General features: G+C 36.1%; 1 protein-coding gene across 2 annotated transcripts in view; it reads right to left on the reverse strand.

The window, feature by feature from the left end:
- Positions 1-14,578, reverse strand: part of ACBD6 (acyl-CoA binding domain containing 6) — a 149,290-nt gene that overhangs the window by 70,510 nt on the left and 64,202 nt on the right. For both annotated transcript variants that reach the window (XM_066255129.1, XM_066255127.1), the window contains exon 6: positions 5,020-5,109. In XM_066255129.1, coding sequence (XP_066111226.1) covers positions 5,020-5,109 — 90 coding nt within the window. The remainder of the gene's footprint in view (positions 1-5,019; positions 5,110-14,578) is intronic.

A 14,578-nucleotide genomic window follows, 5' to 3' on the forward strand; every position in this document is an offset into this window, starting at 1 on the left:
TCAAAAGTTGAAACACACTTACCTTACCCAGCAATTCTACTCCTGAGCAAGACCCAAGAGAAATGAAAATATATACTATGCACATGCTCATGTTCAAGAACATTCACAGATGCTTTGTTCATAATAGACAAACAAAACTAAATGGAAAAAAAACTCAAACAACTAAATGTCTATCAACAGGAGAATGGATAAATTGTGGTATATGCTTGCAATGAAAGGTTACACAGAGAAGTAAAAAGAAAGGAACAAATGATATATGTAACAACATGGATGACTGTCACAGATGTTATCTTGTATGTAATAAGCCTGACCCAAAAGAATATATATGATTCCAAATGTTTGAATTTCAAGAGGAGGTAGAACTAACTAATCAATGGTGAGAGAGATCAGAATAATAGTTACCACAGAGTGGGTGTGAGAAGATTGATATTGGCAGAAAGTACGTTAAGAGAACAAACTTTCTAGGGCTTCTGGAAATATTCTAATTTGATGTGGGTGAGAGTTGCACATATATATGTTACTTTACATTAAAGCTGTGGCAAAAAAAAAAAAGCTGTGGCAAATAAAAAAATACGCATACAAAAATGTATTAAGTTGTTAAGATTTTTATACTATATGTAACTAAATAAGTGTGTTTTGCACCTCTATTATTTTAAATAATGAAGGAAAACTACATCTCTTCTAATGTTATATATATATGTAAGTAGAGAAAATAAGAGAATGAAACGTACTCAATTTCACAGTGGAGAGGTTAAGACGGATCGAGAACCTTTTTTGGCTGAGAGAGCCATGAATGTCACATATTTTAAAATGGCTTTGGAGTCAGAATGACATGTTCAAATCTAGATTTTGTCACTCAATAGCTCTATGACAGGGGTCGGGAACCTATGGCTCGCGAGCCAGATGTGGCTCTTTGGATAGCTGCATCTGGCTCGCAGACAAATCTTTAATAAAAAAAAATAATGTTAAAAATATAAAACGCCCTGGCCGGTTGGCTCAGCGGTAGAGCATCGGCCTAGCGTGTGGAGGACCTGGGTTCGATTCCCGGCCAGGGCACACAGGAGAAGCGCCCATTTGCTTCTCCACCCCTCCGCCGCACCTTCCTCTCTGTCTCTCTCTTCCCCTCCCGCAGCCAAGGCTCCATTGGAGCAAAGATGGCCCGGGCGCTGGGGATGGCTCTGTGGCCTCTGCCTCAGGCGCTAGAGTGGCTCTGGTCGCAACATGGCGACGCCCAGGATGGGCAGAGCATCGCCCCCTGGTGGGCAGAGCGTCGCCCCTGGTGGGCGTGCCGGGTGGATCCCGGTCCGGCGCATGCAGGAGTCTGTCTGACTGTCTCTCCCTGTTTCCAGCTTCAGAAAAATGCAAAAAAAAATAAAAAAAAAAAAAAAAAAAATAAAACATTCTCATGTATTACAATCCATTCATTTCCTACTGCTCATGTTCATGGTTGCAGGTGGCTGGAGCCAATCACAGCTGTCCTCTGGGACAACACCAAATTTTTATTGGATAATGTGTAACATACACGGGTAGTTGTATGGCTCTCACGGAATTACATTTTAAAATATGTGGTGTTCATGGCTCTCTCAGCCAAAATGGTTCCCAACCCCTGCTCTATGACATCTCAAAGCTCCTGTTTCTTCATCAGTAAAAACAGAAATATACCTAAATTGGGTTGATGTGATGACTAAAAGAGACAATATACATAAAGGTTTTATTTACTGCTTTATACCTTTCTCATGATTTGTTTTTTTCAGATGACAGAAAACTGTGAATTCAAATCTACAAGGATTTGACAGTTATCCTGTAGGCAGTGCAGTTGGTTAGGGAGTTCTGACTAGGGCAGAGATAGAGTCAACAGCAGTGTTGGCAAGGCTTTGTTGGCAGCAGGATGCTTGGTGGACTTGGGAGGAGCAGACCTGGCCAGGAGCAGCGGGACAGCCTCAAGGTAGAGGGCCCACTGCCATCATTTTAAGCCCCACATCAGCCAGGTAAAATCCAGAATTGCCATTATCCCCATTTTTTAATATGTTCTATTTATTTTGTAAATCTATATGGAATCTTTTTGTTCCGATTCATTAATCTATTCTTTCATTCCACAAGTATTCTTTTTTTATTGGGTATAATTGACATGTAATATTATCAATAGTTTCAGATGTACAACACAGTGATTTGATATTTGTATACATTGTGAAATAATCACTACATAAGTCTAGTTAATATCTTGTTTTCAAAATCTTTCACAAAACCCAGATGACCACCAAAGTACTGACTGAGAGGGTGTGTTGCTCTACGGTATTATATAAACCATGAGTTTATATAATTTATAAACTTTAAATGTTTCAGTACCACTCAAAATAATATCCTTTTGAATTTCCTAACACCCAGTGCACAGTGTGGACACCTAACGTGACCATTGCTCCTACTGCTCCCTTCACCCCGCGTATTTCCTTAATGATACTTTTTATAATAAATCAGAGAACTGAGCAATAAATCTTCAGCATTCGAATACTTTTTAATGCACTTTGGGAGTAGCTTGTCTTTCTCCAGACTTGAAAGATCAAAGTTACTCAAGAGGTCTGCAGGGTGTGTATGTGTGTATTAAACCCATATCCCAATCTTAAGAACCTCGCTTCCAGAGTTGAACTAAAAATCAATATTAAGCAGTGGAAAAGACAAAACTGTGTCCATAATATCGCCAGATAACAAATGAAATCTATAAAGGATCTTTCTTAGAAATAAAATTACAAGTTCCAATTCCATCAGAGTCACAGAATGTAGAAACTGCAGGGCAATAAAAATATCTAAGAGATATACTGAAGGGTAAAAATGACAGGAAAACAAAGAGTAGACTGTGACATATCTCTAATTACTGCTCAGTTTCAGACTAATGGTAAAAATTAGTCTTCAGCTAGTTGATAACATCAGCCTGTCTCAGTTGGTTTAGTAACCAAGATCTGTGGTCAAGCAAATACTTCTAATAAAATTGATTTTCTTTTTTGGCAACCAATAGGCCAGTCAATAATAATGTTGTTTAAGAAAGACTGAGTCATGAAAGAGATGAACCTTTATCCATTTATTATGTTTGTATTGTCTATATCTTAAAAGAGTTTTCAATAATGAAACTAAAGAAGAAATTACAAGGGGAAAGCTATTCTGAGAGCTAATTGCCAAAAGCCCTGACTTGAAAACATGTTAGCAACTCAAACTGACAAAGCCAGAGTATCCCCCAAATGAAACTAGATCACATGTTAGGACTGTCAATAACAAAGGAAAAACCAAAGGTAGGGTGATCTAAACTGGTCATGTGAATATAAAGAGAATGAAGAAAACACTAGCCAGGCATATGGTCCCAACTGATTCAGCCTAAAAACCTACATGGAACTTTTACTTTGCATTAAAGCTGATATTCAGTAAAGAGTGTTCTATAGAGCCATGTATGGCAGTTTTTGTATTGTCTTTCTTACCTTTACATTATCCAAACAAACAGAATACAGGAAACCCATAGGCAAAAAACCTCAGGCTATGCCTAACTTGGGGATATTTCCCTCCAAAATACTCTAAAGAAATCCAAACCACTAAGTCAAAAAGATATATACACCCCTATGTTCACTGTAGCATTATTTATAAGAGCTAAGATATGGAAGCAACCCAAGTGCTCATCAAAAGACAACTGGCCTGACCGGGTGGTGGTGCAGTGGATAGAGCGTTGGACTGGGATGCCACGGACCCAGGTTCGAGATCCCGAGGTCACCAGCTTGAGCGAGGGCTCATCTGGTTTGAGCAAAAGCTCAGCAGCTTGAGCCCAAGGTCGCTGGCTCGAGCAAGGGGTTACTCAGTCTGCTGAAGGCCCGCGGTCAAGGCACATATGAGAAAGCAATCAATGAACAACTAAGGTGTTGCAATGCACAACGAAAAACTAATGATTGATGCCTCTCATCTCTCGGTTCCTGTTTGTCCCTGTCTATCCCTCTCTCTGACTCTCTCTCTGTCTCAAGACAACTGGATAAAGATGTAGCACATGTACACAATGGAATATTACTTGGCCATAAAAAAGAATGAAATCTTACCATTTGCGACGATATAGATGTACCTAGACAGTATTATGTTAAATGAAATAAGTCAGACAGAGGAAAACAAATACCATATCATTTCACTGACAAGTGGAATTTAAAGAACAAAATAAATAAACAAACAAAACAGAAACAGATTCATAGATATGATGAACAAACTGAAGGTTGCCAAATGGGAGGGAGGTGGGAGGGTGTAAAAAAAGTAAAGGGAGTAAGAAATTACAAAACAGTCCCAAGGTATAAAGTACAGCATAAGGAAAATAGTCAATAATATTGTAATAATTATGTAGGGTGTCAGGGGTAGGCAGAATTATCAAGGAGATGACTTCATAAATTATATAATGGTATAACTACTATACTGTATACCTAAAACAAATATAAAATAATACTGAATGTCAAAATTATTTAAAAATAATTAAAAAAAAATACTAACAATCCAAATCAAAGACATGTGTGCACCAACAGTCTGTGGGTTTTGTTTGGTTTTTAATAGTGATGGTGATGGTGGTGGTGGTTGGGGAAATAAGTACTGGAAAGATGATTTCGAAGTTCAAAGAGAAAAAAACAAACATAACAGGAAAAATTCTGAACAAGTAGGGAAGAAATCTATCTTAAAAGATATTAAAACATATTTTGAAGCTGTAATACTTAAAAAAGCACAGCACAAGTACAAGGAAAAAGAAACAGGGTCATGTACAGAAGAACATCCCAGAAATACACTGGCAGGATGTGGGTAGCGACGGCTACCTATCCACGGTTTTCTTACAGGGCATGGGCTATCATTTTGGGGTGATTAAAATGTGGAACGAGATAGCAGTGAGGGTTGTAGAATATTGTTAACTGTACTAATGCTACTGAATTGTACAGTTTGTAATAGTTAATGGTGAATTTTATGGTATATGGATTTGACCTCAATGTTTTAAACAAACTCCCTCTTCATCACTCTTACCTGAGAGTTAATATCAGCTCTATATTGTAGCAAGACTCTGACTAGTTCCTTATGTCCTCGATCACATGCCCAATGGAGTAGAGCTCTGCCCTAAAAAGATGGAAAAAGAGACATTTGTTAATACAGCTGCTGAGGCCATATAAGGCTACATGTTTTAAGAAAGCCAAAGTAATATATAAAACTGGGTTATTCTCAGAATGACTGGTAGAAAATGCTCCATGGGAAAGATAGTAAAGTTTTCTAAATCATTAGAAATACTGAGTTTTACTTCTAGAATTCGTTATGTTCTAGCCCAGTGGTAGGCAACTCATTAGTCAACAGAGCCAAATATCAACAGTACAATGATTAAAGTTTCTTTTGAAAGCCAAATTTTTTAAACTTAAACTATATAGGTAGGTACATTCCTTATCAAGATAGTGCCTGCACGTGGTATTTTGTGGAAGAACCACACTCAAGGGGCCAAAGAGCCACATGTGGCTTGCGAGCCACAGTTTGCCAACCAGGGCTCTAGCCCAATGACTTATGTCAGCCTGATAAGTTTCCTCACCTACAGAGTGGAAATAAAGATAATACTAACAATACCAATAATATTTGTTAAATGAATGTGCACAAAATAATGCTTTGTATATTTGAAGTACTACTTTATAAATGTAAAAGTTTCCTTACATTATCACGAATACTTAAAATGTAAATAGAAAACAATCTAAATATAGTGTATCTCAACTTACTTGTTTATTCTTTAAAAACTAAGAAAATGTAATGTTTGAAAGTAAGCATTTCCCTGTAATATCCCAAATTTATACTCTTAAATATCTCAAAAACAGTAGTAAAGGTTATCTTCAATCGCTGACTGTGAAAGCCACTTGTAAAAGAGAATAATAGATGATTAACTGTTAGGAGAAAAAGTACTAATATGAAACATTACTTTAACTGTTGTCTACCATAAACTCAGTTACTATCAACGTGTTAATTCTATTCTGTACCATCAAAAAATCTTGGTTTAGTTAATAAAAGAAGCCTACTTAGTCCAACGAATAAACAAAACCCCCAAAGCTAAGGGCTTCTCTGAAGAAATGAGTGATCTATGGCTTAATACTACTTTTGGGGGTGGTAGTGATGTTGTCATTTTCAAGAACTGGAATGTTTTTTCACATTTAGTTCAAATCCTTGCTTTGTGTCATTTTAGAAAAGATTTAAGTAGGACAAAGTTATTCAAAGATGACTTTAAAGAAAAAAAAACCCCACCTTTTAAGAAAGCTTTTCTAGACCTTCTCTTTATCTTCAAGTACTATTAGTTCAACTAATTAAACCAGGATCTATTCTTGAAAAACAAACAAAAAACAAAGACAACATCTTTCTTACAAATTGTTCTCTTCCTTTTCTTTCATTTGCTTAACTTCTTTCTTAATTTACCTATGAATATGTTTCCCAATAGGCTTACACAAAACCCAAACAGGAAGGGAAGCAGAAAATTAAAACATGTGGGCAAATTATTCAAAATTAGTTGTAGTAGTAAAACAATTTTGTTAAGAATCCACTAAAATTTTTTTAAATTGGAGACAATTCTAAAAGCCAAGTAAAAAATGTACTGTTGAGTGGAGAACAATTTCCTGTATTAAAATTTCTGTAACTCTAATGATCTGCTGTACCAGGGCACTGATTTCAAAATTCTCCATAAGAATAATTAGATGTTCTAATAAGACTCTCAGAATACCAGTATATAAAATATTCTATAGTTCAATGTAACTGTTCCACAGCTTTTACATTAAAAAAATCAGATAAAACTTCAAAGTCTTTATCATTTTTAGTTCTAACTTTAAGTGTACATTTTATGGCTGTTAAGTTAAACTATTAACAAGAATTACTTCATAGTTAAAAATGATGTGTGATCCACTTTCACAGGGCACCTACCAGAACTACCTAATAGCTAAGTAAGAAAACATAACATTAATATATCTAGTACTTTTATCACTGGATGTACGGGTAATTTCTACTTCTCCACCAGGTTCCTGATTTCCTTAGAATTAACCCAATAGGGTTGTATCGATTAATAAAAAAATATAAATCCTACGCTGTTTCAATGGGAAAGAGAAGCAACACATTTTACTTTTAATGGGAGTTATATTTTAAATTTCCCATATGTGGTGTCAAAAATTTACTGTAGGGGAAACACCTATGGCTGGACCTCAGTAGTGATTTTCACTTTGGATATATTTTCCAGAAGGGTGGCAATGCTTTAAGGAAGATGATGTGCTCTCAGACACTTACACTATGCTTTTTAACACATTACTTGACCTGCAATGTAATTAATTTTTGAAACACATTATTTTAATGGTACACTAATTAACCTTGAATTAGAATGAATTCTCTGACAATGACTCCCTGTAGAAGTGCTGAAGATATCTACATTAAAACTATCTAAATGAGCAATATTTTAATGCAGGATTAAGAAGCTCAAAAACAAGAAAAGGATTAAACATACTAGTACATAAGCATAGATAAAATAAATAAGGCTGTGGAATTTTTGCCTTCTGATGTTTTGTATTTAAATGAACACAGATCAGCACAGCCCTGTGTCTGAATAGGATGACACTTCTTCAAATTATAAAGTTCCCATAACATGCTCTAAGATAAGATTATCAGTTTAAGTAAAAACATAACCAATAACTTGCAGTGATACTATTCTCACAGCCATTTATGACAAAATAGGGATGTAAACACCTGTGGTTTCTTTTCCTCAAGGAAAACCATGAATTAGGTGCATATTAAAGCTGTACCTGCTTAAAGACTTTCTCCAAATTCATGAATAGGTGAAATATTTCATCTATTTACATACAAATGTTTTATCTTCTGTGAATGCTATAATCTCTCACAAATTTCCAAGTTAAGTTAATTTTTACTACTACCACAAAAGCCGAGAATTCTTTGAATTGTTTTTGCAGAAGAGTAGTTTTAACAACTCTTCTGAAAAAAAAAAAAATCCAAAAGTATTCAGGAGATAAGGGGCAAAAGCCATTATTCAAAGGAATCTTTGGTAGGTCACCAGAAGACCACAAGCATTGTTTAGAAAGCTCTGGATAAATCCAATTCAGGAATTCAAATACAGTAAAACATGGGGAAAAAAGGGTTCTCATCTATAACCAAGCAAGGGTACCAATACTGTCCTACCTCAGACAGATGAATGACTCTAAAGTGCTTTGAGAGTGCAGGGTGTCAGCTAACCTATTAAGTGGTATTACTTTCATACCTTCCGGAAAATACACTGTGGGTCTTAATATTTTAAATGTTCTTTGATATTCTTACTTACTTGTCCTCAAACCATGTAATTTTTTTAAAATTTAGATTTTTTTCTGGGATATCACAAATTAAATGAAGAGATTGTATTATAAAACAAGTCTTGATGTTCTTATGATATTTGAAGAACAGACACAAAGCATGTAAACCATATATACAGATGACAAAAACATGGCAAGTTGGTATGTTTAAATTTTTAAGAGATGTTACCTTGCCACTTATCAAAGATAGTATAATATACAGTACTGTCTAATTAGCAAATGAAATACTGTAAACACATCATCGACTTAAATTTCTCTCTGCAAAAAAACTGAGTTTCAATTTACAACTTCAGTAGAGGCTGGCTTTAGTACCAATATCTATGATGACAGTGTCCTCTACCTGTCCCCATCTTCTCCCCTTTGCTGCTGCTACTGCTACAGGAGCTGCTCCAGTGAGAACTCCCCACCTACAACCACCAGAAACTGCTCAATGCCTGACTTCCACCTCCTTCTCAACAGTGAACCAATGATATTATTTCAAAAACTTAAAGATAGGAGTAGGATTAGAAGATAGTTTAAGATCTCATAGAGGCCAGTAGCTACCTGTGGGCAATTAATTTACCACTGTTAAAAAGAAAACTGCACATTAATATGCATGACACACATTTAAAACCGGCAACTAATTGATCTTTTTCACGGCTAAGATCTAAGGAAGAGAGAAATGGTGTTGCTGAATTGTCAGAGAATTTATAAAATCCCTTCATAAGCATTTACTAAGCCATAATGTTAGTGATTAAGAGGGAAGGAATAAGAAAGGGAGATACTACTTCATCCTGTAGAAAATAAGTAGTAACAGCAATAATAAGTTGGCATGAAAACAACCCAGGTATCCATTGTAAGACAACAGAGAAACTGTAATACAGTCAAATGATGGAATACTGCTCAGCAATATAAAAGAAGTACAGATATTGTACAACAATATGGATGAATCTCAAAAAGATTATGATAAATAAAAGTAGCCTCAAACAAAAAAGTACATAATTCCATTTATATAAAGTTTGAGAAGAGGTGAAACCAGTCTATAGTAGAAGAATTATCAGAACAGTTGTTACCTTTGTAGAATTAAGAACCACCTGGGAAGGAGCTCAATGAGGGGACTTTCTGGGGTGACAGTAGCGTTTGTCTCTTGATAGGAGTTTTGATTACACAGGTACATGCATTTGTCAAAATTAATCAAATGTGTAAGATTTGTGCATTTCACCATATGTAAAACAAAACTAATACTGAATTCTAATTAATGATATGCATACTGAAGCATTCAGAATGAAAAGTATTATCTGCAAAACACCATGATCAAGAATACATCAAAATATAAGATTGATGATGAACAGAGAGACGGGTAGATGCTGATAAAACAAGCATAGTAAAATATTAGTGGTATAATATAACCTAGGAGGTAGTAATATAGACATTCACTGTAAAATTCTTTCAACTTTCCTGTATGTTTAAAATTTTTCATAATTATTGAAAAAAATCAAACAAAAATTTGTCCATCCACATTCATAGCAGTATTATTCACAACAGTCAAAATACAAAAGCAACCCAAGTGTCTACAATGACTTGGGATGAACAAAATGCAATATATATGCACAACAGAATATTAATCACTTTTTAAAAGAAAGGAAATTCTTACACATGCTACAACATAGATGAACCTTGAAGACATTATGCTAAGTGAGATAAACCAGTCACAAAAGGACAAATATCGTATAATTCCATTCACATTAGGTGCCTAGAGAAGTCACACATGGAGACAGGAAGTAGAATGGCAGCTGCCAGGAGCTGGGGGAGGGGCAATGGACAGTGAGTGTTTATGAGTGCAGAGTTTCAACTGGAAAGATGAGATTGCTGGAGATACCGTTGGTAATGGCTGCATAACAATGTGAATGAATTTAGTACCACTGAACTATACACTTAAAAATGGTTCAAGTGGTAAATTTTTTTTTAATAAATAAATTTTTATTTTAATGGGGTGACACCAATAAATCAGGGTACATATATTCAAAGAAAACATGTCCAGGTTATCTTGTCATTCAATTCTGTTGCATACCCATCACCCATTGTCCTCCGTCACCTTCTATCTAGTTTTCTTTGTGCCCCTCCCCCACCTCCTCTTCCTCCCCCCCCCCCCCCTGTAACCACCACACTCTTGCCCATATCTCTTAGTCTCGTTTTTATGTCCCACCAATGTATGGAATCCTGCAGTTCTTGTTTTTTTTTTCTGATTTACTTATTTCACTCCGTATAATGTTATCAAGATCCCACCATTTTGTTGTAAGTGATCCGATGTCATCATTTCTTAGGCTGAATAGTATACCATGGTGTATATGTGCCACATCTTCTTTATCCAGTCTTCTATTTTTTTTTACAGTGATTAAAGCCTTTAAGCAAACTCTTGGCCAATACAGCAAGAATCCATAAAAGAGTAGTGTCCTTAACATGTTCACCAAGTCCAAGTTGGCCCCAACATCATGCCAAATCCCTGAAAAATGCAACCCAACCCCAGTTCAGTCTGTTAGGAGCTGTCACAAGGAGCAGGAGTCCAGGAAAAGTCCACATCCAGGAAAAGTCCGCATGGCACTGGAATTGTTGTCACATTTCTATACTTTGCAGCTCACGTCCAAGTCCCAATGACCGCTGCTTCTAGCTGGTAATGACTCAAGTAGACTGGAAAAGCCATCTGCAGCATGTGTGGAGATGGAGCTTCTGTTCTCCTCTGCCTGGAGAGATGAGACCAGGTTGCTTTTCCCTGGAGCTCTGTGACTGTGGCATGGTAAAGAGAACCTTGGGATACACTAAGCTGGGTGGCAAAGGTAGATTCATAATAGAAGTTGGCAAAAGGGGGAAAGAGAGTTCTAAATTAGGAGTAGGTCCCAGCCTGAAATATGAGTGGGGCATTGAGGTAGGAGGAATAAAGGAAACACTATATATTAAACAAAGCAGCAGAAAATAGGACTACCAACACCCACAACAGAGATCTTCAAGGGAAGAATAAAAAACCTGACTATTCAGGCAAGACATAGTTAAGTGGCCCTTGTGCAAGTGAGATCAGTTTACCTGCTTCTTGGAAGAAATACCCTAGGCTCGTCCATAGTGTCGTAGATGGGGCCGACGGCCCTGGGCACCTTCAGCCTTCAGTGGCAAACCCCAGCATTCTGGGCAAGGTTAGGTCATAGGTGGCTGGAGCAGGGCTGGAAGAGACTGAACCCTCCCTTAGAGGAGCGAGAGAGAAGCCTACCTTCCCAAGTGGTAACTTTTCTAATGTATATTTTACTACAATAAAAAAGTTGCCGGCCCTGGCTGGTTGGCTCAGTGGTAGAGCGTCGGCCTGGCATGCAGGAGTCCCGGGTTTGATATCCGGCCAGGGCACATAGGAGAGGCGCCCATTTGCTTCTCCACCCTTCTCCCTCTCTTTCCTCTCTGTCTCTCTCTTCCCCTCTCGCAGCCAAGGCTCCATTGGAGCAAAGTTGGCCTGGGTGCTGAGGATGGCTCTATGGCCTCTGCCTCAGGCCCTAGAATGGCTCTGGTTGCAACAGAGCAATGCCCCAGATGGGCAGAGCATCGCTCCCTGGTGGGCATGCCAGGTGGATCCCGGTCAGGCGCATGTGGAAGTCTGTCTGACTGCCTCCCCGTTTCCAACTTTAGAAAAATACAAAAAAAAAAAAAAAAGTTGCCAAAGCTCGTAAGAATTTAACTACTTTCTCCATTTTCTGATTTTGTATTAAATATGAATTTCTGATGTAAAGTACTATATGCTCAATTTTTAAATACTATTAATGCAAATGAGCATAATTTAACATTTCTCAATCATTGTATAAATGAACAAAGTTCCTTCAAATTAATATTTTAATCAACTATACAATCAAAATAACACTTAAATAAAGTTATTTAAATTATTTAAGAAGAGGATGCATTTTTTTCTTCCTTCTCAATCTTAAATAAAAGCATAAATTTAGACTTAGTACACTGACTCTGCCTCCTGAAACTTATGCTCTTTGTTAATACTAACAGTTTTGTCAGATTTTCCAGCAGTTGCTCAAGACAAAAGCATGTAAATCGTACTGATGTGAGCCACAGATTTAAAACACAGCAAGAAAGTAAAGAAATGCGTCAAGAGAAAGGTGATCTCCTTCAAAATATTTGAAAGGATTAATGAACATAAGGAAAATAGTTTAACAACTATACCTTCAAAAGGATAGCAAGAACTTAAAGTAGTAGCTTAATAAGAGGGATTTGGGAGTGCACTAGATAGGAATCTATGGACCACCAACGAACTGTATAAATGCTTTTGGGGGGGACCAAAGATAGCTTGCATTGAAATAATCTATTTTGTTCAAATATTATTATTACATTGCTGCATTGGTCTTAAAAATGTAAATTAATATGAAGATTTAAAATATTAATAAGCATGTATTTATGTACTGTATATGACACTGATCTGAGGACAACTGATAAGAAATATCATATCACACATGGTTTACAAATTTTTCTGTTCATTCTTTACCCTTAAAAAGATTTTTTTGGGAAAAACCATAAATATTTGAGATGTGTGTGGGCTACATTACTACGGCTCAATGATAAAAACCGAATCACCATTTTATAAATTAATAGATTCTTAGATCTTCTTTTTTATATTTCTCTTCATACCAACCTCAATTTCCAAATATTTCTGCAAATGGTTAAAAAATGAATAAAAGTTATAATTTAAGTAAAAAAATGAGTGCACATAGCACCATGATGCTATAAACTTGGACCTTAAAACATGATATATAGTTTCCTGAATAGGAAATATCACCACAAAATGTTTTTCTCTTATGTGAAACATAAACTATGTCCCAATTACTGTATCAGTAGAAAACACCATGTAATCTCCTCAAATTAGAAATATATGCCCTACTCTATTAGTAGTAATTACAATTTGAATATATAAAAGATATATATCAGGAACTATACTTATGCATAATATCATATCTTCATTTGAAATATTAATGATTTATTTAAAAGGCATCTTACACATGTTCATGTGCTATAATAGTTACAGAACCAAATAGATGCATTCAGGCAATGTAATCATGATTATTTCAAATATGAATACAAATATAGCCTATCTTATAATTACATTTCTTTATGTGCTTACAGCAAATTTTAAGTGCAATAAATGTAATTTTTACTTATCTAAGGGCAAGACTGAATGAAATTGAGTTGAACCAGCTGGATAACCATTTTAAATTAAGTCCTACACCATCCCAAAGAATCCTAGGCGATTAGTAGTGAAATATCTCAAGTTCATATATCACACAGATAAACACAGAAAAGAACTGGATGTCCTTTCAAAACTGTAATTGTTACCAAACTTATTACTAAAAAGTATCATTTTCCTGATAAAGGGGCTAAAAGTATTTAGCTAGCAATTTAACTTTGAGGTTCATCACCAAGGCTTACCAAGTCATAGTTTTATTTGCTAGAGCTTTAAATATCATGAAGCAGTACTATTTATTTTATTTAGGATGTTAAGTTTAATTCTCATTTTATGCTCTCATCTCCCTCGTGTTCTTAAATTAATTCATACAAATCCCTGATTAATAATAAAAGGGCTTGCCATCAGTATTCAAAGCCCAGCCTGAGTTGTCATGGCTGAGAGGGCAGAAATCTGCTCGGAGCAATGAGAGACCCCACTGAATTCTCGGCGTCTCAGTCTATGAATGCGTAAGCACTTCATCTAACGCTCTGGCAGGTGGGGGAGCTGATGGGTAACAAACTAACAGACCTGGGAAGCTACTACATCAAAGTAACTAAATGACAGAACCAATACCTTTTACAAGTGTTCCTTTTATTTTCACAATAAAATGTGTTATTAGTGTAAGCTGTTTGTGTTCTTGACATTTATTTCATCCCTTTCACTGCTGTCCAATGATTTTTGCAAAGGTCATGTGCCAATCTGATTTTTAGTACTATTTTCATACATTTATCCAAACCCCTGGAATGTATAACACCAAGAGTGAACCCTGAGGTAAATTACGGACATTGGGAGATTATGACGTCTCAATGTAGGTTCATCCTTGGTACTGTTTTGGTGAGTGACTGTACTAATGGAGGAGGCTATACTTGGGAAATCTCTGTATCTTTCTCTCAATTTTACTGTAAACCTAAAACTGCTCTAATAATTAAATAAAAGAGGTAAGTGGCTTCTTCATCCATCTTTTCATTATATTCACAGTCTTCGT

The sequence above is a fragment of the Saccopteryx bilineata genome, chromosome 2 (assembly GCF_036850765.1).
Source record: "Saccopteryx bilineata isolate mSacBil1 chromosome 2, mSacBil1_pri_phased_curated, whole genome shotgun sequence".
NCBI lineage: Eukaryota > Metazoa > Chordata > Mammalia > Chiroptera > Emballonuridae > Saccopteryx > Saccopteryx bilineata.